General features: G+C 34.8%; 3 protein-coding genes across 4 annotated transcripts; 2 read left to right on the top strand and 1 right to left on the bottom strand.

Annotated features, from left to right (window-relative positions):
- The first annotated feature begins 420 nt into the window (after nucleotides 1-420).
- On the top strand, nucleotides 421-4,286 carry LOC108340835 (protein STRICTOSIDINE SYNTHASE-LIKE 3). Its single transcript, XM_017578437.2, has 4 exons — nucleotides 421-878; nucleotides 2,170-2,451; nucleotides 2,939-3,106; nucleotides 3,610-4,286. Exons 1-4 carry the CDS (start codon nucleotides 550-552, stop codon nucleotides 4,010-4,012), a joined length of 1,182 nt encoding a protein of 393 aa, XP_017433926.1. The 5' UTR covers nucleotides 421-549; the 3' UTR covers nucleotides 4,013-4,286.
- A 6,885-nt stretch (nucleotides 4,287-11,171) lies between these two features.
- LOC108340513 (replication factor C subunit 1) lies at nucleotides 11,172-20,922 on the top strand. 2 transcript variants are annotated; one of them, XM_017577963.1, is made up of 22 exons: nucleotides 11,172-11,234; nucleotides 11,369-11,482; nucleotides 11,943-12,398; nucleotides 12,485-12,552; nucleotides 12,757-12,832; nucleotides 12,906-12,967; nucleotides 13,057-13,205; nucleotides 13,380-13,510; nucleotides 13,615-13,803; nucleotides 13,893-14,014; nucleotides 14,091-14,298; nucleotides 16,340-16,393; nucleotides 16,575-16,744; nucleotides 17,008-17,098; nucleotides 17,473-17,654; nucleotides 17,756-17,795; nucleotides 19,309-19,433; nucleotides 19,751-19,823; nucleotides 19,921-20,013; nucleotides 20,098-20,341; nucleotides 20,424-20,477; nucleotides 20,560-20,922. In XM_017577963.1, exons 1-22 carry the CDS (start codon nucleotides 11,232-11,234, stop codon nucleotides 20,685-20,687), a joined length of 2,832 nt encoding a protein of 943 aa, XP_017433452.1. In that variant the 5' UTR covers nucleotides 11,172-11,231; the 3' UTR covers nucleotides 20,688-20,922. The 2 variants fall into 2 exon arrangements, with proteins under 2 accessions (XP_017433452.1, XP_017433451.1); XM_017577962.1 differs by having other exon boundaries at nucleotides 20,421-20,477.
- A 1,181-nt stretch (nucleotides 20,923-22,103) lies between these two features.
- Nucleotides 22,104-25,473, bottom strand: LOC108340676 (fasciclin-like arabinogalactan protein 15). Its single transcript, XM_017578194.2, has 3 exons — nucleotides 24,007-25,473; nucleotides 22,891-23,010; nucleotides 22,104-22,503 (listed from the first exon to the last, which is right to left on the bottom strand). The coding sequence occupies exons 1-2, from the start codon at nucleotides 25,283-25,285 to the stop codon at nucleotides 22,937-22,939; spliced, it is 1,353 nt and encodes a 450-aa protein (XP_017433683.1). The 5' UTR covers nucleotides 25,286-25,473; the 3' UTR covers nucleotides 22,104-22,503; nucleotides 22,891-22,936.

Below are 25,473 nucleotides of genomic sequence, written 5' to 3'. Positions count from 1 at the left end.
CAAATCCTAATCAGTGAAATTTATCTTTATAAAAATTTAAAATACTTTATAGAATAAAATATTAAGGATTAACTTCAACCAATAATATTAATTCAAAATTAATCTATTAGTAAAACAATTTTATTGAGAAGAAACTTAATATCTTTAATGAAAAAAAATTAATATTATAAGAATGAAAAATTTTGAATAAAAAAAAAGTTGAATTCAATTTTTTTTTAAATTTTTTTAACTTAATTGAAATTTGTTTATACTTTGAATCAATGTTATTTGAAAAATACATTCAACATAAAAAAAATTAACATTTTAAAATTTAAAAACCAATGTATCCAAAATTAAATACTTATTTAATCCTGATTTTTATCAAACAAATATTAAGAACGTGGTGAATTTAATAATGGAAAGAAGGCTGTCTGATGGAGGTTGAAAAAATGCATTGGACATTGAAGTGTTTTAGGTGGTCACGAGGCTAATGCTTGGTCACCTACCCAACCCACGCTGCTATTAGTTTGTTTGATCCAACAACCCTTTCTTCCTCGTAACGACTTTTCCATGACTCTGCTGCGAGGTCTTGCGATCTTCTTCCTCTTGGTTGCTCTCTACTGTGGGCTGGACCCCTTCCACCACAGCCCAATAGCCCATTTCCCGGAATTCCAGAGCAAGAGGGTGGACCTTCCCCCATGGTCGGACATTCCCACCGACCAAGACAAACACAATCTATTGCAGAAGTCCGAGATTAAGTTCCTGAACGAGGTGCAGGGACCAGAGAGCATTGCTTTCGATCCTCTTGGTCGTGGCCCTTACACTGGTCTTGCTGATGGAAGAATCGTCTTCTGGAACTCTCACTCTTGGCTTGACTTTGCCTATACCTCTCCCAATAGGTACTACCTCACTTCATTCCCTCACTCTTACTACACTACTGTTCTTAACTAGGTTTATTTCGTAGGACAGTTTTATTAATGGTATTGTATGGTTTTGTGCATTTTATATGATAAATACTTTTTTTATTTTACAGGTCCTGTTTTGTTTGGTTTACTTAATTTCTTAACATGATTCCAGAATCATAAGGTAGAGCCCTAACGTAAGGTTTCAAATTAACTTAAGTTACTAGTTTTTTTATAATAGAAAAATGTTTTTTAGTTTAGCTATTGAAAATATCAAATGCAGACGGTGGTTTGACGCAATTCTGTGGGATTTTTTTATCCAATTGGATGATTGGGTTTGAAATGCATAAGAAAAAAAAAGAATATTTAGATTTAAGAATGTCTATTTAGAGACCGCGGAAGAGTCTCCTTTTGCAAACTTTGTATTATAATATTATTGGCTTTTTAAAGAGACATCTGAGTTTAAACTGACTTTTTTATAGTAACAACTTGAATCTTATAATATGTTACACGTGTTAAAGTTGAGGATGTTGGAAAGATTTTAATAAAAGGTGGTTATCTAGGCTTTTATTACTCAACTTCCTCCAATATCATTGTTTATATATATATTTAGAGTCTTTTTCTCTTTTTTCAGTATTTTGTATTTTGGGCTTTATTAGAACTTAAATAATTCATTAGATGCACAAACTTTAGAGTGTCACTGGTCATTGATCCATTGAGCTCGTAATCTGAATAAAATTAGTAACAGTAAATATATTAAATTAACGACAGAGGAAACAAGCCAGTAATTCGGGTGTGCCACAATTATTTTAATAAAGGAATATTAAAAACGTTGGAATATTTGGGGGGTGACTATGCACCTGTGAGTCACCCCGTTCCCTTTGACACTTTGAAAATAAGTTTTTCTAACGATGAAAGGTTTGTAACTCAACAGCCTATTTCAAATCCATCATAGCTGCATTCATAGATGAATGGCTTAATTGGATGAAAATCTATCAATTCTTTACTTGAAGATGTTAACAGAACTATCAATGCAAACCTTTTTTCCCCTAGTCTCTGATTTTCTACCTCACATATCATATTCCATGATACTGTTGTGAAACGCTACCTTCTTGTGACATGATTGATGGACCTTACATGCCAGTGTCATTTTCTATTTAAGTTTAAGCACAAATCTTTAACATTGGAGTGATGACTAAATGTTAACCTTTTTCCTCATCCAGATTGTGGCTAAGTTTGCATACAATATCGTTTCCACTGTATAGTTATGATTTGTTTCTAAACACAGGTCGGAGATATGTAATCCAGTAGCATCTGCAACCCCATTTAGTTATGTGAAGACTGAGCATATCTGTGGAAGGCCTTTGGGGCTCAGATTTGACAAGAAAACAGGTGATTTGTTCATTGCAGATGCATATTTTGGGCTCTTGAAGGTGGGGCCTGAGGGTGGCTTAGCAACATCTCTTGTAACTGAGGCTGAAGGGATTCCACTGAAATTCACTAATGATGTTGATGTCGATGGGGAAGGGAATGTTTATTTTACAGAGAGCAGTGCTCATTATCAGAGGAGGTAGGATTTTGATCGTCATTAGAGTTGCAAGTTTTTATTTTGTCACCGTTTTAGATAAAAGTATTCTAACATAACTATAATGTACCACTGCTGAAAAGGGAATACTGATACCATAATTAGGAATGTTGAACTTGTTGCCACACATCACATTATAGCAGTGCTACATTAGTATTTGTTAATGGAGGTGTGGGCGTGATATTATTGGTGAGTGTTATACACGTTAGTCAATAACTATAAATACACTATTTGGTCATTTTTGTTTCTAAATCATGCTCAGTTTAAAGAAATGGCATGTTATTGTTTAAAATGTTTGTAAAGGTTATTATTGTTGGAGTTTGTGGGCGTCCTACATTTTATAGAAATGAGAAATTTGAATAATATAGGAGAATGATCCAATCTACTACCTCAGGGCTTGGAATTTTAAAATGCTTGTACTGTATTGTTTCATCTGTTTTGTTCTGGTGATTCTGACATAATTGTTGTACAGGAATTTCCTTCAACTGGTATTCTCTGGGGATGATAGTGGCAGGGTTTTGAAATACAACCTAGTCACTAAGGAAACCACTGTTCTTTTTAGGAACATTCAATTCCCAAATGGCATTACCTTAAGCAAGGATGGTTCCTTCTTTGTCTTGTGTGAAGGGGTTGTTGGCAGGTGAATCTAATATATCATATTTCAGCGTTTTCTATGCTAATCTTTTATGTAGAATTTCTTATATGCTCTTAAAGCAAGAAAAGTTTCTGGCTTTTTTTTTCTGTTTCACAAATGAATCTTGTAATATTTGATCTTTAACCAAGCTGAATGACACCATGTGATTCATATAGTCAACCTCATCATCAATGTGTTTTCCACTTGACTAAACACAATATCGAAATGCTACACTTCTAATTACAAAAATCTTCTCTTGCTTTGGAGAACCTATGAATTTCTCCCAATGTTTGTTATTTACCTTTTTACATGAGCATGCTTTATGCTCAATTGGGCATAAGAAATTTAGTTCTTATTTACTCAAAGCCTGATACTAATATATCTCTCTAGGTTGCAAATGATGCAAATCCAGTTGATTGATTGTTGCTGTCAGCTGATAGCAATTACTTCTATATCTGAATTCAAGTTACTGCAAAAGTCAACTTCTCAAACCATTTTCTGTTATGTAGGTTACGTAAATACTGGCTGAAAGGAGAAAAGGCTGGGACTTCAGAGATTTTAGCCACTCTACCTGGATTTCCTGACAATGTGAGAGTCAATGAAGATGGTGATTTTTGGGTAGCTCTTCATTGTAGAAGGTATATGTATCCATACTATATGGGTCTGTACCCAAAGATAAGGAAAATCATACTCAAGCTTCCTATACCATTAAAATTTCATTACATGCTACAAATAGGAGGTCACCAACATGCAGTAGTTATGAAGTATAGTCCTGAAGGTAGAATATTGCAGATATTGGAGGACAGTGAGGGGAAAGTTGTTAGAGCGATAAGTGAAGTGGAGGAGAAGGATGGTAGACTATGGATAGGAAGTGTTCTCATGCCTTTTGTTGCAGTATACAACTTGAAATGAGATTCTCTTTGCTAGGTTGACTTGGCAATCTTTAGATTCTCTTTGCTATGTTGACTTGGCAATTGAAGAGGGTTTTGATTCAATATTATCAATAATGAGTCTTAAATTCCTGGTTTGAAATTGAAATTATGTAACAAGTTTTGCTTCCACGTTACCATTACAGTGGTTGGTGGTGTTTCCATTGATAAACAACTTTTATATGTGGCTACCAGTGTTTTTATTGATTATCAAAATGAAGAATGAATATCCAAAATATTACTTTGGTTTGGTTTGATATTCGAAATTTTCTATTTATATGAATTGTTCTTCAATGAACTTAGCTGCAACGGGAGTGGATAACAGCAACTACTACCTCTAACTTAATATCGTGACCGTGTTTAGAAGGTTAATGTAATTCTGTGCTAGCCAGAAGATTGAAAGTAAATATTATTGGAACAAAGGGTTTGCGTTAAAAAGATAGTAAAAATGCGGATTTGTTTGAAAGTAGGCAAATTCTTCCAGCATCTCCATAATTTTCGTCCTGTACTGTATATCTGAAAGTTAAAAGTAACTTTGAGATTGTGAAATTCAAAAACAAAAACTAATTTTTGAATTATATTATTTGGAAGAGTTTTTTTTTAAGACTTCCAAATTTCACAATTTAAAAAACAAAACTTTTGAAAGTTATTTTGCATGAAAGTTATTTTTAATCTTCAGATTTGGATAATCTGAAAGTCAATGACATTTGGGTATTTTATACAAAAAAAACGAAGGATATTTTGCATAATTTGGAAACTTTTTTAAAAAATGGCTTATGAAGTGTGCAATCGGGATATTATTTGTGGCTTTTGAATTGTGTAATTCAAAAATTATTTTCTTAAGAAAATAATGCATAATTTAGAAGCTTCTAGATTATATAATTTGAAAATCAATTTTCACATTTAAAAAAAACTACTATTGGATTATGTATTTTGAAAAATATTTGTCACTTTTAAATTGCACAAAGGATAAAATGGAAATTTTATATACACCATTTTATATTCATGAGGGTGTAGGATGAAAATATGGAGATGTCGGAAGAATTTGCATTGAAAATATTGCCCATTGTGACATTTAGGTTTTTTCCTCTTGCACCCCATTATTATTAACTACCTGGTATTGAAATTGGAAAAAACTAGAATACCCCTTTTAACTGCATCACGCCTATGTTACTCGTAATCATCGCTGCTATAGTCATTGTCATCGTTGCTATAGCCATTGTCGCGTTGTGTCATTACTATTGTGCATTTGTTCTTTACTGTTCTCTGTGAGAGGAAGAAGAAAAGAAAAGGCTCATTTTGAAAAAAAAAAAAAACTCCTTACGGAAGCTATTATTTATGTTCCAAAAAGTTTATTCTGCAAATTTTGTTATAAATCCTCGTCTCGAAATGCATTTATGTCTATGGAAAACTTGTTCTAAAACGTTTCATATATATTCCAAAAAGTTTATTCTAAAAAAATTGGTTTCGGAAAGCATTTAATGAATTCTCGAGAACTTATTATAGAAATTATATTACGAAAGCTTATTCTAAAAATTATCATATATATTCCAAAAAAAATTCAAAATTTTTGGAAGTCACTTTTCCAAAAGTCAAATGATATTTTAAGAATTATGGAGATGAAAGAAAAAAAAGCCTTATTGAGAATAAATCATGTGTATATGAATTATATATAAGCTTTGATTTAAATACTTTAACACATTTTTTTCGATGATTTTATCTTAATTAATTTATTCATTTATTTTATATTATTTTTATTCTCAAACGTAAAACATGAAGTTGTATATAAATAAAAAGAACGGAAACATAACAGTGTATAAAATAAAAGTGAAATATGTTTTTAGTTTTTTTGGATTATATATATATATATATATATATATATATATATATATATATTTATTGTCATGTGATTACATTTGTGGTTTGATTATATATCTAACATCATCCAGGAATGCTTGAAATTGAAATAAAAGGTTAATGTGTACGTGAAAACAAAAAGTGTTGAAGAACGGTGGTTGTTAAGGCTTTGGCAAGTGTATCAAATCGTTTCAAGTAATAAACTGGTAAGACCGGATATCGTTTCACAAAAGATTCGTGTCACTGAACAATTGTATAATTTCGAACTAACTTAGACTAAAGAATGATTCCATAATTCGAGTTTTTATGCAATGAAAGTAAAGATGAAACATAAATAGTAAAAGTGATCTTTGATGACTCAAACACTTGAAAATGGATAAGATTATAAGTGATATGAATTGATATTGTTGGGGGTATGATTTCACCCACTTCACTCTAATGCATGTAAACTTACACATTCTTCATTTACTTACTAATATCAATCTGCTAATTTACTCAAACTCAATCCCTTGGAAGAAAGAGCCTAGACTTCCTTATTAAGCTCTAATTCCTTGGAAAACCTAACAAGTTAATCCGCTTTAAGACTTGAGACCTAAGACAACCAAAAGTTCAAGTTCTATCCCTAGATACAATTCCCTTTGGGTAATTTGTTCCAATTCTAGGTTCACACAATATTTCCCAACATCAAGCAAACCCTAAAATCATGCCATGGATAGTAATGTCACAACAAGCTTTAAGAGAAGGAACAAAATACTAGTAATCATGAAAGAAGCATCAAATATATTCAAATCAGTAGCAATACATAAGAGTTTGGTGGCTGCATCAATCCCCCAACAATAATGAAACTAACTCTCCATGAATGGAGAGCTTGAGCTTACAACAATGATGGAAATGGAAGAACAAAGAAGACCCAAGGAAGAAGATGGACTATTCCCACAGCTCCTAGCTCGCCTCCAAGAGCTCCAAATGAGAGAAAACGCGTATGAGTGTTAAAAGATCCCAAGCTCTTCGCGCCTCTGAGTTAAATAGGGCAAATATGTCATGTTAGCAAAGTTGGCGCTCAAGCCCCCAGAAAGAGGGGGGCTCAAGCGCACGACGGTCCTGATGCATTGGCGCTCAAGCCCCCATAGACCAGGGGCGCCCGGGCTAGCTTCAGCAGAATTATGGTTCTTCATTTTTGTTGTTTTTCTTGCTTTCCTTGCTCTCCAGTGTCTTCATTTGATGCCTAGACTTCTTCCAACCACTTTAAGCACATGAAAGCAGGGATTAGTGATCAAAATATCTCATTAAAGCTTAAGGTGCAACCACTTAACAAACTAAAAGAAAACTAAGATTTACAAGGCAAAAAGTTAAGGAAGGGTTGACATTTTCTCTTAATTCATTACTGAATTCATGGTAAAATATGTCATTACCAGTTGTATTAATAAATTTTGTGGTGAAAATAAGGGTAAATAATTTTGTTTTTTTATCATGATAATAAGGGTAAAATATCTCATTTGTAGGGAGGTTCAACATACATACATAGATCTCCACACTGGTAAAGTATTGTCCGCTCACGGATTTACTTTTGGTACCACTCCAAAAGGCCTCGCACCAATGGAGGTATCTTATGTGAATATAAACTCATGTTCATCTCTTGTTTTATCTGATGTGGGACTTTGTTTGTACCCAATAATCCTCCCCACAAACAAAGGACTATGATTCTCTACCTCCACCTCCCCTACAATGGAAGTCTTTTCTAATCCTCGAGTCACCATGGTTGCCACTTATCTTTGCTCTCTTTCACGATCCATGGTCAAACACTGAGCATCTATTGCTCTCCACCTCTCATGATACATTTGGCTATCTGTCACCAGCCACCTGCCAAGACTTCACCTTACCATGGAGGGACGTACTCGTCTGAGCCCGGTCACCAAGCCTGAACCATGGGCTCTGATACCATTTATAGGGAGGTTCAACATACACACATAGATCTCCACACTGGTAAGATATTGTCCGCTCACGGATTTGCTTTTAGTACCACTCCGAAAGGCCTCTTACCAATGGAGGTATCTTATGTGTATATAATCCCATGTCCATCTCTTGTTTTATCTGATGTAGAACTTTGTTTGTACCCAACAATCCTCCCCTCAAACAAAGGACTATGGTTCTCTACCTCCACCTCCCCTACAGCGGAAGTCTTTTCTTATCCTCGAGTACACCATGGTCGCCACTTCTCTTTGCTCTCTTTTCACGATCCATGGTCAAACACTAAGCATCTATTGCTTTCCACCTCTCATGATACATCTAGCTATCTGTCACTGGCCACCTGTCAAGGCTTCACCTTACCATGGAGGGACATACTCGTCTGAACCCGATCACCAGACTTGAACCATGGGCTCTGATACCATTTGTAGGGAGGGTCAACATACACACATAGATCTCCATATTGGTAAGATATTGTCCGCTCACGAATTTGCTTTTGGTACCACTCCAAAAGGCCTCTTACCAATGAAGGTATCTTTTGTGTATATAAACTCATGTCCATCTCTTGTATTATCTGATGTGGGACTTTGTTTGTAATTAACAATTGATTATTTGGAATCCAAGTATGAATCTAAGTCCCACATTGGATATAAATGAGAAAGTAGATCACTATATAAAGATGAAAGACTCATTAACCCATTGCCTTAAGGTTTTGGGTAGAGAGTAGTGTCGATCCCTTATATGGTTAGGCTCATATGTTATTGACCAATTACTTTCGTGCTCTTGTCCTTCATGGGCATATTCTGCTTTCTTTATCACTGGTGATGACACTTTATTTCGACGAACCCACCTTTTGAAGGTTAGTTTTTGTTTTGAATAACTTATTTGTTGAACTTGTTTGTTGTTTTTTTGTTGAACTTGTTTGTTGTTGTTTGGTTGAATTTGTTTGTTGTTGTTGTTTGATTGAACTTGTTTTTGTTGGTTATTGTTGTTTGTTGTTGATACTACACTACACGTTCATAGTTCTTGCTTTATAAAATACCAAAAACTGAAATTTGTTGTTTCTCTGCTTTTCAGGTCTCGTAGAGTTGTAAAAAAGGATAACAATTAATTAAAAAAAACAAAAAAAAATTGTTTAACGTCGTATATTGACAAAATTCGAAGACAAATTAACGTCGTATATTAACAAAATTCGACGTCAATTTAACGTCTTCTAATATGACGTCGTTCGCGAATTCGCCCTTAAAAGCCCAAAATATTCGACGTTGTACACGATTTTTATACTAGTGGTCTTATTTCAAACTTATGTTCCAGTGGCTGCACCACCACTTATCTGCACCACCACTTATCTTAGGTGGCTTTGATCCCCAAGTGATGTGACCACCTTGCCTTCCTTTTCCTTTTTGATTTTTCATCTTTTATTTCATTTTTTAGCTTATGTTTTATTATATTGTGTTTTATGTTTCATTAGGTTGTTTCTTCTTTTCATAAACTTAAATTCATCATCTTTTATTTCTAGTCGAGTCTTTTAAAGTGAATTTTCACATTTCGATAACTTAGTTATCTTAAATGTCCAATAAGAATTTTCATTAGACTTTATTAATCTACTTAAACACAAACATCTTCTCCACTGAAAATCAATAAAATGAATTTGCATCACATTTCTTGAATTTTTATTCAACAACCAATTAAAAAAAACAAGGTAACCCTGAATGTGACCACCATAAACATCAATATTGTTAGCATGCAATGAAAATAAAGACAAATAATATTTAGTCAAGTAAGACCAAACTTTTCAATAAAAATATACAAAGAAACACTCACCTAACTTGTATCACTCTCCCTCTCAACCATAAAAAATACCACACAATTGCATCTATTCCATGCAAAGATGATCAACCTTTTGATTTTCACAAAATTCCTCAATGCCACGTATAATGTTCAATACCATGGATTTCAATTTCAATAGAAATAAATAAGGTTTCAACATGTTTTAATTTTAGTAAAACTCAACATTTACAAGCTTTTACCTTCAGTGAAACATTTCACTGCACTTAAAAAAAAAATTAATTCACAAACTTTCTTTTTAGGAAAGTACAAAACGTGTAAAAAGATAGATGCTATAGTAAAATGCTGCTCGTTAAAAAAATTAATGTTTTTTTAATAAAATGGACTATAAAAGTTATTTTCTAAAATTACGAAAACAAATAGCATAACCATCTTGAATATAAATAAATTTCAATTTTACAACAAAATTATATTTAAAAAAATATTAGCATGATATAAATAAAATACTTAATCCCACCATGAATAAAATACTTAATACTACCATGAAAGACGAATAATTTTATGAAATACGTTTGTACAATGAGCGAATAGGTGGAAATTGAAGGAGAGAAATGATAAAAACAATAATTATTCACCATTCCAGCATGAAAAACCGAAAATAAATAGTTTTGTGAAACATAACTTCTTTGTAAAAATTCTAAAAAAATTGGAAAAACAACAGAAACGAGAACAAAATATATGTAGAGGAAAAAAAATTCTCATTCATTCAAACGGGAGAAGTTTTATTTTCAAAACTAATTATTTTTACGACAAAAAATTAATGAAATTAATATGAAATTTATTTTTTTAAGTTAAATTTTACATTTTAAATAACTTGACTATATTTCAATCTTTTGAAAGTATGATTTTTTAAACTAACGTCTTTCAATTATTTTTGTTTAAAGTATTTAAGAAACATAAATGTCATTTATTTTGACTTCCTAAGAATAAGTCAGTACCTTAAAAATGTCAAAACAGAAATAAATAAATACGCATTATTTGTTTATTAAATGTAAATATTGAAAACAAAAAAGAAACCAAATCATCACATTTTAAATAGTTGAATATAAATTTAAATATATTTTTAAATTTTAAATTCTGTACCGAAAGAAAAAATAAATAAATTTTGAGGAGAATATTTACATATCATAAAATAGTAATAGTAATATTAATTATAAGACATATTACTTTCCACAAATACTTTCTTTTTTTTCTGAAGAAAAATAAACATATATTTTCTTAAATATATTAAACCATACATACATACTATTTAATACTGATTCTGTTTTATTTATTTTTTATTTCTATGGTACTAAGAAAAGTTAATTATATATATGTTCTAGTAACTTTGACTTTATTTCTCTGGTTTGAATTAAAATTAATATTTTATATTTATGGGTTTTCAAGTCTTCATTTTAAAATTAGCCGAAGTTATTTTTTCTCTTTTAAAATAATAAATAAAATAACTTATAATATTGCTGTTTTGGAGTGAAGTCACAACACAGTCTGCATTCAGGTGGTGCAAACTTTCTGTTCTCCCGCCCTAAACAGAGATGGTAAGTTAGGGTTCTTATTTTCTCTATCTTTCTCTTCTCTTCGCCTCTTAAAAACCGTTATCGTTTCGATTATCTTTCTCTGCACCTTGAAATTTGTTACCTTATGTTTTTTCTTTCTCTCTGTCGAATTGCAGAGTGATATAAGGAAGTGGTTTATGAAATCACATGACAAGGGCAACAATGCCGCTCCCTCCAAGCCTTCCAATCAATCCAAGCCTTCTTCGGATAAACCCCAGTCCGATAAAAATGTTAGTGTGCTGCTGCTGTATGTTTTATTTTATTTTATTTTTTGTTTTTTTTTTTCATTTTTAAATGCAGTGAGTTTTGAAGTCAGAGTGTATGTTTAGTTTCTATTTCCAATGGTTAATGGAAATGGGGGCATGCATGGAAAAAAAATAATGGAATTTGAAGAATGCGAAACTTTGGTTCTTATATTGTCCTCAGAACAACAATATCGTTTTGGGATACCTTTTTTTTTGTTACGGGTTTGTTTGCTTGTATAAGTAATGGATAAAAGCAAACTTTTTATGTCGTTGTTTTGTTTTTTTTTCGCGTATTTCTATCTTTTTCAGCTGAATATTGTTGTAGGTTTCTTCCGGTGCTTGGCGAATCAGGGAATTAATTATTATCATTTGGGATGGTAGGGTATTTGAATGTATAGAAAATTATTGAAGGGAAAAGGGAAAATTATTTTTGCTCTTCTTGCAGGTGGCTGGAGGTCAAGAAATCTCAGGGAGAAGGGTAACTAGCAAATATTTTAACACAAACAAGCAAAAGGTGAAAGATGAGAAAGAAACGCAGGAGTTACCTGCTAAAAGAAAGAATGTGAAGGACAGTGAAGATATACCGGAGCCTAAGAAAATTCATGAAGATGTTGGAGATGATTCTGTCTTGCCCACCAATAAAAAGAAGTTAGCTGAGACCACTCCGAAAAAAAAATTAAAGAGTGAATCAGGTAAAGGAATTCCCCAAAAATCTGCAGTTTTGGAAGAAAGTGACGAAGATGATGACAAAGATGCCGTGTCTGCTGTTAAATCTGCTGGAAGGGGTGGTGGTGGAAGGGGAGCACCTGGGCGATCAAGTGGTGGGAGAGGTAGAGGAGGTGGTAGGGGTGGATTCATGAATTTTGGAGAAAGAAAAGATCCTCCACACAAAGGAGAAAAGGTTCAGATTTATCAAGCATTTGGATTTTTTGATTTATTTTTTAAAAAAATTTTTGTCAATGAATTGAGACTTCTTTTGTGTGTCAGGAAGTCCCTGAAGGTGCTCCTAACTGTTTAGCTGGCTTGACTTTTGTGATTAGTGGAACACTGGACAGGTAATTGAATTCTAAATTGTTTTCGTAGCCTTCTCATATTTTCCTTGACTTGCTTGTTCAGAACTTGGTTTGTTCATTGCTCATCTTTTGTCCTCCACTATTAGTTTTAATATTGTTTCTCATTCTATTTTTGAAAGTTTGGGTCTACAGATCATATTTCTCTAGTTTAGGTTTTTATACATTTTTTATTCTGCACAATTACAGTTTGGAACGTGAAGAAGCTGAAGATTTGATTAAGCGCCATGGTGGTCGAGTCACTGGATCTGTCAGCAAGAAAACGGTTGGATAAGGGTTTTGCATTCAAGTGTGTTTTAATTTTATAATCAGTATGTGATTAACACCCTCCATTGCAGAATTATTTGCTATGTGATGAAGACATTGGGGGACGGAAGTCTGAAAAGGCCAAAGAGCTAGGGTTAGCATTATTTTTTATGCTGTTACAAAGCATTTCAAACAGTTTTTGTTTCCATTGTAATACGACCTATGTTTTATATTTCTATATAGAACTTCCTTCCTCACGGAGGATGGATTATTTGATATTATTCGTGCATCAAAACCTGCAAAAGCTCCTTCACAGGCAGAAAAGAAACCTGTGAATAAGGCTGTTGCAGTAGGATCCCCGTCAAAAGTTTCTCCGAAATCGCAAGTAAAGGGTAAGCCCTAATAAGTTTATGCTTTCTGCTTCTATTTTCTGCATTGTTTGGTTGTTCTTTTAACTATCATTTTTTTATATTCATGAATTAGCAGAAGGTTCAAATTAACTTATTACAATCAAAGGGTATTTGTTTATGTACGTTCTGAGTTGCATTCCTTATGAACAAATGCAGTTCCTCTGTCTTCACGCTCACCTTCTAAGCAAGCTAAGCCAAAGGCTGCTACTACTGTTCAATCTTCTGTCATGTGGACAGAGAAATATCGACCTAAAGATCCAAAAGATGTCATAGGGAACCAGTCACTTGTATATCACTAGTCTTCATTGGCATATTTTAGCGGTTATATTCTGTTCTAATGTATACCTGAACTTGAATAATCAGTTTTCACTTCCTTAAATGTAATGTACAGATTGTTCAACTACGTAACTGGTTAAAAGCTTGGCATGAACAATTTTTGGACACTGGTAACAAAACAAAGGGTAAAAAGCAAAATGACTCTGGTTTGAAAAAAGCTGTCTTGTTAAGTGGAACCCCTGGTATAGGAAAAACAACTTCAGCAAAGTTGGTCTGTCAGGAGCTTGGTTTCCAAGCCATAGAGGTTGCAATATTTCTCGGTAAATTTGTATATTTGGATAAATCTATTTTGCCATGTAATTTCTCTCACATGTGTCCATACATGCATTGAAGGTTAATGCTAGTGATAGCCGTGGAAAAGCTGATAACAAAATTGAGAAAGGAATTAGTGGAAGCAAGACAAATTCTGTTAAGGAGCTTGTAACCAATGAGTCTATTGGTGCTAATATGGAACGGTTGATCTCTCATCATAACATGTAAGTTTTGAGTCCATAATGCACCTTGTTAAATCGTTTTAATTATAAATTTCAGGTCCAAGCTTACCAAATCTGTGCTAATTATGGATGAGGTTGATGGGATGTCAGCTGGTGATAGGGGTGGTGTTGCTGATCTTATTGCTTCCATCAAGATATCAAAAATTCCTATTATCTGCATTTGCAATGACCGTTACAGCCAGAAACTTAAAAGCCTTGTGAACTACTGTTTGCTTCTAAGTTTTCGGAAGCCTACAAAGCAGCAGGTCTTTCTGTTTTTATCAATAAAAATAGTTAGTCATTATTGGGTGGTGCTAAATGAAGTACCTCCAGCCAAATATAACTATTTTAAATGTTACATACCTTGCCTCAACTGTGGAGCTAATTTAATTGTTTTTGGGAGGGAAATGATGACAGTCAGTTGTTATTTTTTGGCAAATAGTTTGTTATTGGTTATCCTGTTTTCTTTGCTTCCCCTCTATGGCATAGATGGGGTGTATAATCTCAATACTGAGTTATTTCTCTATATCAAGATTGCCAAACTTCAAAGTTTGCATAAACCTGTGAGAGGTTCATAGGCTCATGAGAGTTCATAAATATTTAAAAGATTGTCAAAATATTTATAAATAACATAATGGTTGAACATTTTAATTTCATAACAATGCAAAATAGTAATCCTCTATTAAGTTAACAAATCTAGTAGTTCATTACCATTAAATAAGCTCAAGCAATGTGAAGTAGCAAATTCATAACAAGTCTAGCAATAACATTTGTTTGCTGTACTTTACTATATATATCTATATATCTATGTATCTCTCTCTCTCTCTCTCTCTCTCTCTCTATATATATATATATATATATATATATGCCAACTTAAGGTAGAGTTTTTTTTTGATCGGCACATGTTAGTTGTTAGTATTTTGTTAGTGGAGGGAGTTGAATCCACAACCTCTCTCACCCTCCCTTCCAAACCTGTCAAGCCAACCTTATAACTCTTAAGTGTTAGTGGGGGGAGTTGAACCCACAACCTTTCCCACCCTCCTCTAACTTAAGGGAGAGTGCTAGATGTATTTTACTATATGGATCTAGGCCCATCTCTATTTAATGCAATGTAAATTATATATATATATATGTGTGTGTGTGTGTGTGTAACATGTTTCTTTGTTGTGCTTAAGACATAAGGATTCCATACTATGACTCCATTTATATCTTCATCTATTGTGTTTCCACCTAATATGTACCATTTTACTTCTACTTTTAACATTTGAGAGGCATTCCCTTTTCCTTTTGCTGAATTTTTATACACTCCTAGGTATATTAGATTATAAGATGGTACTAACAATATAGGAATTGCAGAAGTAGTAAATTCGGACTATAAGAAGTAAATATGAAAATAAAATTTTAGTTTATGTTCAATAATGCAAGGAGAGATTAATTTCAATAGTTGTGCAGATTTCAGTTAAAATGCACAATGTCTTCCTTAAATTGAAAGTAAGTGGGTAGAGGAGAAGATCATGCTTGTGGAGTTTCCAAACTTTTATGCAATCCCACAAAAAGGCAGGGAGTAGAACAAATCATTGTTCGATAACCATGATGACAACCTTCAACTGCCCAAAATCTTGCAACAAACCTTAGAAGTACTGTCATGAATGGAGAAGTGTTGGATCCAATGTTTATTACTAGGCCAAATGATATAACTAATAGATTGGGTATAACTTTTTTTACTTAAGATTGTAACAATCCAAGTGTCATGATTTTATTGCTTCTTTGTCCGCCTGGCTTCCTCCACAAGACAATTGATGCAACCTGCAACAAAAAACATTTCTATTAACAAGAAAGAGAAAGGGAGAGAGAAATGCGAACTACACATTAATTGCTTTTTCTTCTTTCTTTGTAAGCCAAAACAACACAACTTGAGTTGTTTCACTTAAAAGAAAAAGAACAAATAGTCTCGCCAACTTGATCACAAACTTGCTAGTTTGGTTGAGTTTTACTTGACTCCACCACAATTCTTCATAGCCTGCTACCTAATTAAATTGAAATGAGGAGTTGGGATCTTTAACTCGTGCAATTTTATGACCATGTTCTAGATCATAAAAGTGATTATTATTGTTAAGTGATATGTGCTTCATTGCATTTGGAAATTAGATTATCTTAGTTTTTATATGTAGTCTGCATAGCCTAAAATGCAGGTCTATTCGGCAACATGTAGCATTACTTTCTTAAGTTTGTTAGTTCCTTTGCATGTTAAAAAAACAATTATGCTGAGGACGGAGAGTTTTGAACTTAATATTTTATTCATGTCAGATGGCAAAGAGGTTGATGGATGTTGCAAAGTCTGAAGGGCTTCAAGTCAATGAGGTGATTTCTTTTTGACTTACGAAGTTCCATCTTGTTTGTGAGGATTTTTATTTTGGATTAATTGTGTGGACTTCGAGGGTTCAAAGTTACTTCCAATAATTTATATCCATCTCAAATTGTGAAATATTTTCTTTGCGTTCACTTACCTATTTTCTTAAATTGTTCACAATGATTGTTTCAGATTGCTCTTGAGGAACTAGCAGAAAGAGTTAATGGAGATATGCGGATGGCAGTAAATCAGTTACAGTATATGAGCCTCTCTATGTCAATTATCAACTATGACGACATTAGACAACGCTTTCTTACCAATGCAAAGGATGAAGACATTTCACCATTCACGGCTGTTGATAAGTATAATATATATTTTATCTCTGTACTAGTCTTTAAACTCATTATATACTGTTGAATATCTCATGCCTTCGTTCGTAGCATTAGAATTTCAATGGGCCTCCTTAATGGACTGAACAATATTTTATTCCCTTGGAATAAAATATGAAGTTGTGGCCAAGTTGGAGGCGCTCTGCATGGCTTAGATTTCATTCAAATCTGAAGGATTAACTGCTCAGAAGGTTGTGGCCAAGTTCAATTTCACAACAACATCTCTTTTCTTGTAGGCTTTTTGGTTTTAATGCTGGGAAGTTGAAAATGGATGAGAGGATAAACCTTAGCATGAGTGATCCTGATCTTGTTCCTCTTCTTATTCAGGTTTGGTAATTCATTTTCATTATTTTATCAATTTAGCTTGTTTAAATTATTATCTTTGAAGACCAATAGCCTGAAGAACTTGGTGGACAATGGCTTGGATAGCACTTCTTATATTAACATCTTTCAAATTTGATTTCACGTGTACATTTATATGAACAGTATTGCAGAATGGCTTATTTAAAATTGGTATGGTTTTAGATTTCAATCAGTTGTTATACCAATTATCTGTTAGAATTCCCTATCCTGAAAATATATCTGAAACCTGCCCTAGGTTAAATTGATCCATGAACATTCGTATTCTTGAATGCTGCAAATGTGGCTTGTGTTTCAAGTACTCCTTTCATAACTGTTCCTTATGGTATTATTCATTGCAGGAAAATTATATTAATTATAAACCAAGCTTGGCCGGTAAGGATGACAATGGGATAAAACGCATGAACCTGATTGCCCGTGCTGCTGAGTCTATTGCTGATGGGGATATAGTGAATGTTCAGATTCGCAGATATAGACAGTGGCAGCTCTCTCAAGCTAGTTGTACAGCAACATGCATAATTCCGTATGTAACCTTGTAACTGATGTGGCAAATAACAGTTTTCTTTTAGATTTTGCTCTATCTAGTTTTTTATCCATTCACTTTTTCATCTTTGTCTGTTTCAGTGCATCATTGTTGCATGGCCAAAGAGAAATACTTGAACAGGTAAAAAATTTATTGTGTTGGCAGTTGCAGTATGTCTTTACCATCCTGCTGCCCTCTTTATTTTGGGCTCAGGGGGAGAACATAGTTATCAATGGCACATTCAGCGTGTGGCTGAGAAGCCTTCAGCAGTGACAGTATATGATGAGTTCATTTTTCATTCACGTGTCAGCCCTTTAAAATTTTTTTGCCCATAAAGAAGGGTTGCTATAGTGAGGACAAAGTTAACTTACGGACCTTTGAAAACTAGAGCACCAGAGTCCCTTCCTTCTATGCTACCCGAGTGACAGAGGCATCCATCTCCAGCGAAACCCATCTTTCACTTCAGTCTACTATATTCTGCAGTTTTGGATCTGATTAGAGTGTTCCTTAAGGTTTTAAGTTGAAGGGGATGTCATGATTCCATATATGGGTTTACTCGTGACTTATATCTCTTAAATTTGCCTGGTGTCTTCCCTAAAAAATACTTAACAATCAAAGTCGTTGGTCGTAGTGACTAGCTCAAATGTGTACCAACATGGTTTGGGTGAAGAATACTTCCATCGAGGGAGAGTATAACCAATGTCAAAGGGACACACTTGAGGGGGAGTTCATTAGAGTTAAGTATGTGTTGGAGTTTCACATCTCGTGTAAAAATATACAAGAATAAAAACATATAAGAAGAAAAGACCCACAAAACTATTGCATTAAGATTTTTGGTTGGAGGTAGCGTCATGGTTCTTTATATGTGTTTGCTCATGACTTATCAGTTTCCAATCTCCTCTAGGTCTCTCCTCGAAAAAATTGGCGTTATCTCAAGTTTACAAGTGTTATATGTCTTTATATTAATGTCTTGTATGCTTGGCTCATGACTTGGTTTCATTGCATTCTCCTATTTAGATACTTAAAGATGTAAAACTGTCTACCATTCTGCAATATCTTTACTTAATAAACATTAAAGTGGAGTCAAGGATGATTTTACATCATAAACTATAGTTATGGTTAAGGGTGTCAAAATGTGTCCACCCAACCTCATTGTTTGGAAATTCCATAACAGACAGGTTAGGTTAATATAATTTTTAAAAACTTGAAATAATTAAAGTAGGTTAAAAAACTATACCGTACAAGTTAATCACTAAATAAATATAAACAGAAAATGAAAAAAATTCAAACCACTGATAACCATAACGTGCAAACACAAATCGTTGATGATATAATGACAATCCTAATACCTCACTTTTAGAATTTCAAATTGAAAGGAATCAACTGAGCAAGTCATCCCAGCCCGTTGTTGACTTGGTGGATTAGGAGTTGCAGTCCATTGTTGATTCGGTTGATTATGAGTTGCGTTGGTTGTTTTTGCGGGTTGGTGGGTTCAGTCATGCCACCAACCCATTTTGGCGGGGTGAATTGATTGACCTGTTTTGATTATCCCTATTCATGGTGGGCTTTTGTGGGTCGTTTTATACTGGTCTTTTCATTGAACTCATCTGATTTTGCTTGTAGTTCTCTATCATAACACGTATTATATTTGCAGGGAGAACGCAATTTCAACCGGTTTGGTGGGTGGCTGGGGAAGAACTCGACAATGGGTAAAAACTTTAGGCTTTTGGATGATCTTCATGTTCACATTCTTGCTTCTCGTGAATCCAGTTCAGGAAGGTAAATATGAATTCAATATTTTACCTTCAGATCCCATCTTTTTGTGAGTTTATTGTCACTTGCTAAATGCTTCTGTCGATACATGCAAATTTGTAAACCTTGGTGATTTTGGAAAGAAATAAAATGCAGATAAAATCCGGTGACATTGTGTCATCTTTTTTATATTTTTGAATATTATGCCAATCTTTTGGTGCTTCCGTTTTATATGTACAATGTGGGCTTATCTATTAGGTTTCTAGAGTTACATCTCCAGTGATCTCCATTACTACAGTTTCTAGTAGAGTGATTATAGTCACGCTTCACTAAATGGTTTGCAGGGATACCATTCGCATGGAATACCTTACTCTTATTCTTAAACGACTGACTGAACCCCTACGAACCCTGCCTAAGGTTGGAAGTATATGTGTTTCTTTGATTCTAAATATTCCAAATGTTTTAAGCTGAAATGCTGAACAAAATTTAATTGCCCTTTCGGAATAATGACCAGGCTGAAGCGGTTCAACAAGTTGTGGAATTCATGAATACATACTCTATCAGTCAGGAAGATTTTGATACTATAGTAGAGTTATCAAAATTCAAGGTTCCTTAAATATATTTGATGTTTTTCTTTATACTACAAACTACTATCAACCTCGGGTTAATGTTTTGATTTTACATGCATCAGGGTCAATCTAATCCACTAGATGGGATCCAGCCTGCTGTTAAGTCAGCTTTGACAAAAGCCTATAAAGAGCAAAGCAGATCTCGGGTGGTTCGAGTTGCCGACCAAATCACACTTCCTGGTGTAAAGAAGGCCCCTAAGAAGCGGATTGCTGCTATACTTGAACCAGCCGAGGAAGGAGGCAAAAATGAAGATGACACCTTGGACGAGAGTGAAGAAGAGAACACCTCTGATACAGAAGAGTTGGGTAAGTTATTTGGTTTTATTATTATTCTTTTAATATTGATTGATTGCTTCTGACAATTTTTGTTCTTGTGATGCATTAGAAGGCATCACCAAGGGAGAGAAGCTGCAATCAGAACTTCAAAGCTTGAATTCAAAAGGTAGGTGCTCGTCATGTGCCATTGGAGGTTGCTTTATTGGAGTTTTAAGTGATTTATGATTTATACATCTTGATTCATGTAGCCACGCAAGTACAGTTGGAACTGAAGGGAACGGGTAATTCGAGTTCCAAGAAGGCATCGGCTGGTAGAGGTAAAGGTGCTTCCGCATCTGGGAAAAAGGTTGCTCAAGCTCCAAAAAGAAAAAGGTGAAATATTAGACATCTTGCCTTTCTGTCGAGCCACTAGCAGTATTTGTATAGAACCATGCTCTTCATGTAATTGATGTTCAGGCTTCATAACTTCACGTTTGAGTTTTAGTAAATTTTCCAAGGAGAACATGGATTGACTACTTGTGGTGGCTGTAGATTGTTTCAGTCTGTCCACGTTAGAAGTTAGAATTTTGCTTGCTATTTTATGAAGCGTTTATTTCTGGTTTGAGCTGTTACTCTTTTCTTCCGTGATATTCTTCTGCAAGGACATGAATGCCGAAATGATGTTTTACCTGGATGAGCAATATTAAGTACTCCAAACGGAGAAAATTGAATGAGTTCATTCTAAATTACGTAAAACTTTATCAATTTTTGCCTCCTTTTGTTTTGGGAAAAGTTCAATTGTTGGGAAAATGAACCAATAGATATGAAGAAGAATAAGTTGGATAACATGAATTAATTCTATTTAAATTAATTTCAGTTTTTCAAAGATGTTTTATATATGGTTTCATTATATAGATTGAACTTAACTTCTTTATGTTTATTCATTGTATCAGTATGAATAATATTTTTTTTCGGTTAGGGAATTCATGATCTTAATCGCCCTAACTAAGGGGAAGGCTTCCTACACCTTCCCAAGATTCGGATGTTCTTAATTGAGGGCACACTATCTTATATATATGCACAAATTGACGAGAAATGAGTGAATTATAATATATTCATTATTGGATTTGTTTATATTTTCTTAAATTAAATATCACTCACCAACCATTACAATTCTGTGATTTATTATTACTTTATAAATTGCATTATGTTTGAGGATCCAAATCTGCGTGGGCCTGTGGTTGTTGTGAGCTTAAAAACTAAGAAAGTGACTTCTCAACTCAACAAATGGCCCCAAATTCTTCGGCACACGAGTGAGCAATCTGAAGATAATAATAATAATAATAACAGTAATAATAGTGAGTAAAATATTTGAATTTTGCCAATCCGCAGTAAAGAGGTGATGTACCTTTCATTTTCAGATTCAGAATGTTGTAAATCATATTTACTATTTTAAATATTCATACAATAAATTAAAAAAAAAAGAACTGTAAAATCACATGGGTTATACTATATGAATGTCTACAGTTAAAATGGTTGAAGACTTCTTGGCCATATTTGTTTTTATCTGTGTTGTTAGATCACACTCGTTGACTGGCAGACTTTATAGCTATAATGAGGTTTTGTGATTGGACGTTATATTCGTAATTTTCAATCATCATCGAGGACTAAAATCATGCTTTTCATCATATACGATAGAGGCACTGAATTATGTAATGTTTCTACAACTAAAAGAACCAATTATAACTCGTTTTAGAGTAAATAGAGAGATGAATGGTAGAAAGGGATGAAGAGGAAATTTACAAACTGTGAATACAGAAAAGAATCATTTTATTGATCGATTATTACTGTATTTCCATTTGTAAAATTACTTACTGAATCGGGCACAGATTTCCCTGCCATCTTATTACATAAAAGCCTTCTCATCCCACCAGACACAACCTCCTAACGATTTGTGGCAGCACTGCTAAGAACTGAATCTAAATTGCATATATGCACTATATATTGTTTTACTACACTTGAGAAGAAGAAGCTTTTGTTCTCCAGTTCAAGACCCAAATCCACAAGGAGAAAATCGAGAAGGAAAAAGAAAAAGAGCATCACAAAAACTGGGGAATATAAACCAAACCCATAGAACCTGCTATTAACCATTTTCATGTAACCTGGCCTTCACATTCCGTTGACTTTTTACATCTTTGGAATTTCCTGTGCAGCTGCATCCAACCATGTGTAAGTATTAACTAACTTGAAGGTCAACTTAATACAAAACAATTGTTACAGAATGTATTAACTAACCCCAACAGCAACTAACCAAAATGGATATGAAAGAGTAACAATAAATGAAGTTTACTTTTGCATATTTTATACTTTTTAGAATTTGATATTCAAGCCCACATGGTAGAGAGGGAACACCAACTTAGCAGATTTTTATACTGCCACAAGAATTTTAGCTTTGAAAATTCAATTATTGTACAAAATAGATGAAAGTTGACATGCAAGAATACTCTCTTCATAATTAATCCTTAATTAAGTCAACGAGATCCAGTTACCAAGCTAAATATAGTTGTCACGTAACATGAGATACAGAGTTAGAATCTCACTATTTTCGTTCTTAACGAGTCTTGCTAGCATGCTGATAAGAGCAGTTTATTGACAAGAGATGAATCTGGAATTCTGACCAAAGCTTCCAAGCATCCAACACGCTGTTTCCAACAATTTTCCTGCCATGCCATTCAAACTTTAGCTTAGAAACTAAAAGCATTTAATCAGTTAAGATTAAGAAAAAATTTACTGAAATAAGACAGATAATTTCTTTATATACATATTAGCATGTGACCAGAAGTATCAGAGAAATTAAGAAAAAATCAGTTGACAAGCAAACATGTTTGTAGATGGAGATTACAAAGGTTGAGCTCACAAATATCTAAACCAACAAAAAATTCATCCTATCTGGATAATTTTCTTTTACGTCATTCATCTCTATTCTTCATCTAGTTCCCAAATTCTACATGCAAGCATGCACAAAGTAGGAACTTACTAATTTAGTGAGAAATGGTGAAGCATTTGAGAAGCAAAAGGTTAGAAGTAGAAGATGATACTTGTTGGTATAGGTGGGACAATAAAATATTGGTATCAGCACCATAAGAACGCAACTTTTCTCAAAAGTTTCTTTTCACCCTTCAGAAGCTTGACCTAACAAGCAATTCGATACGTTGAGTGGTGCCACTGCACTCTTCAAACTTTTACACTTCTTTCTTAAAACTTAAGAATCCATTTTAAACTTTTATAACATTGCACAAATTCTCACATATTCCAAACGCCCTAATCAAGAAACTACAACTTTTGATCTTAGCTACAATCTATTTTCAACTAAGATATAAGAATTTCGTATGAAAATTATTTAATCCTATTTTAAACTTTGATTGTATAAACAGCTTATACACTAAAATTTATACAACAATAAACTATACACATGCGTTACCAATCCTTAATCAATAATTGAAAAAAAATAAATAAATAAAACTAGCACAAGTCTAGCCGCATAATATAAAGTAAACGCAAATAATAAGTTAAATCTAAAAAAGCAAATTAAACGCACATCATAATCAGCTTTTCCCCGTCTTGACTTAAAAAACAACCAAACAAACACCACGAACCAAAAAGAAAAGTAAAAGCGAAGAAAAAGAGAAAAAAAATTAAACAACCAATTAACGCACCTCTTCTTTGCTTAACAACGACCTTAGCGGGTTGGGCCCGGGTCACAGGCCCAGCCTCCTCCTCCTGAGGCGGTAACAGAACTCCGTCGATTCCCTGAACGGAGATCCGTCCATCCGTGTAAATATCCGGGTCGAACAAATACGCGGACCCGTCGCCGTGACCGAACTTGACGGAGCCATCAGCCTCCTGCGCCGTCACCTTATGAGGCAACCGTAACGTGTCGTAACGGACCTTCCCGAACCTTCTAACGGCATTGTACATGCTCTCCTCGGTCTGATACTCGGGAATCAAGTGATAGTACATAATCTGTTCGGGCGAACCCGGTTCACTCAGCTGGTCCGTCGTCAACTTCGCCATCGCTTCGTCGTTAGGAGCCAACACCGTCAAAACGTAACCCTCCGAAACTAACCGTCCCATCTCCGTCGCCAGTGACGTTAAGTTTACCAGAATATCCGCCATTTCGTTGTAACCACCGTAGTGGAGGAGCGTTTGGATGAAGTCTTTCACCTGTCTCTCTCCGTTGAAGTGATGGTGGGGTCCACCCGGTCCAGGCGCCGGCGCCGGCGCCAGTGAGGGTCCCGGCGCCATCGCGTCGTAGATCGGAAGCACAGGTGGGGAGCCTGCCGGCGACGGGGGAGCTGGTTTTTTCAAGCGGTGGGTGCGCGGGTCGACCTCCGGAGCGGATTCGGGTTTCACGGCGGCGATGGAGATGAGGTTGCGGCGGCGGTTGAAGTCGTCTTGTACGGAGCGAGGGATGATGAGCGTGTCGATGCCATGGATGACGCCGTCGGGTCGGGTCAGGGAATCCGGGTGGGTGACACGTGAAGAGTCGACGTTCCAGTGAGTGGAATTAACGGTCTGGAGAGAGAGGTGGTAATTCGGGGCTAGGGTTTTGTGTCGGGTGGGCCGAGCTGGGTTACTTAACCCGGATCGGTATTCGGGTTTAGTGATTCTTTTGGGGACGATGTGAGACATGAGAAGGGTTTGGAGAGACTGCAGGTTGCGGGGTTCGAGAAGGAAGCGCTTGAAATCAGGGTCGAGATCGCGTTCGAGAGCTTCGTTTCTGGGTGCGAAGATTGTGATGTTGTGTTTCATTACCGTGTTTTCGAGCGTCTGAAGGAGCATGGCTTTTTCCACTAGCTCAGCAACTTCAGTGTAATGCGAGTCCAACAGAGCCACGAGGATTGAGTTTGAGTTTATTTGGCCTTGCGGGAGAGAGAATGTGATGGTTGGAAGGAGGAAGAGAAGGATGGTGACGCCATAGATGCGGCAATCCATGGCGGCTTTTGCTTCAGACACAACACAGAAAGAGAAGAGAGAAAGAGAGAGAGAGTAACACAGACACTACCAATGTTGTTTTTATGTTGTGTTGCGGTGTGTTTGTGAGATTGTGTCTGAGACAGAGCAGGTTTTGTTTTGGAATCGGTGGGGTAAATGGTGTGATTTATTGCCTTTGATGTTGTTGA

Source organism: Vigna angularis, chromosome 5, assembly GCF_016808095.1.
Source record: "Vigna angularis cultivar LongXiaoDou No.4 chromosome 5, ASM1680809v1, whole genome shotgun sequence".
NCBI classification, from domain to species: Eukaryota; Viridiplantae; Streptophyta; class Magnoliopsida; order Fabales; family Fabaceae; genus Vigna; species Vigna angularis.
The sequence above is the reverse complement of the archived record's forward strand: the minus strand, read 5'-3'. Positions and strand labels throughout refer to the sequence as shown.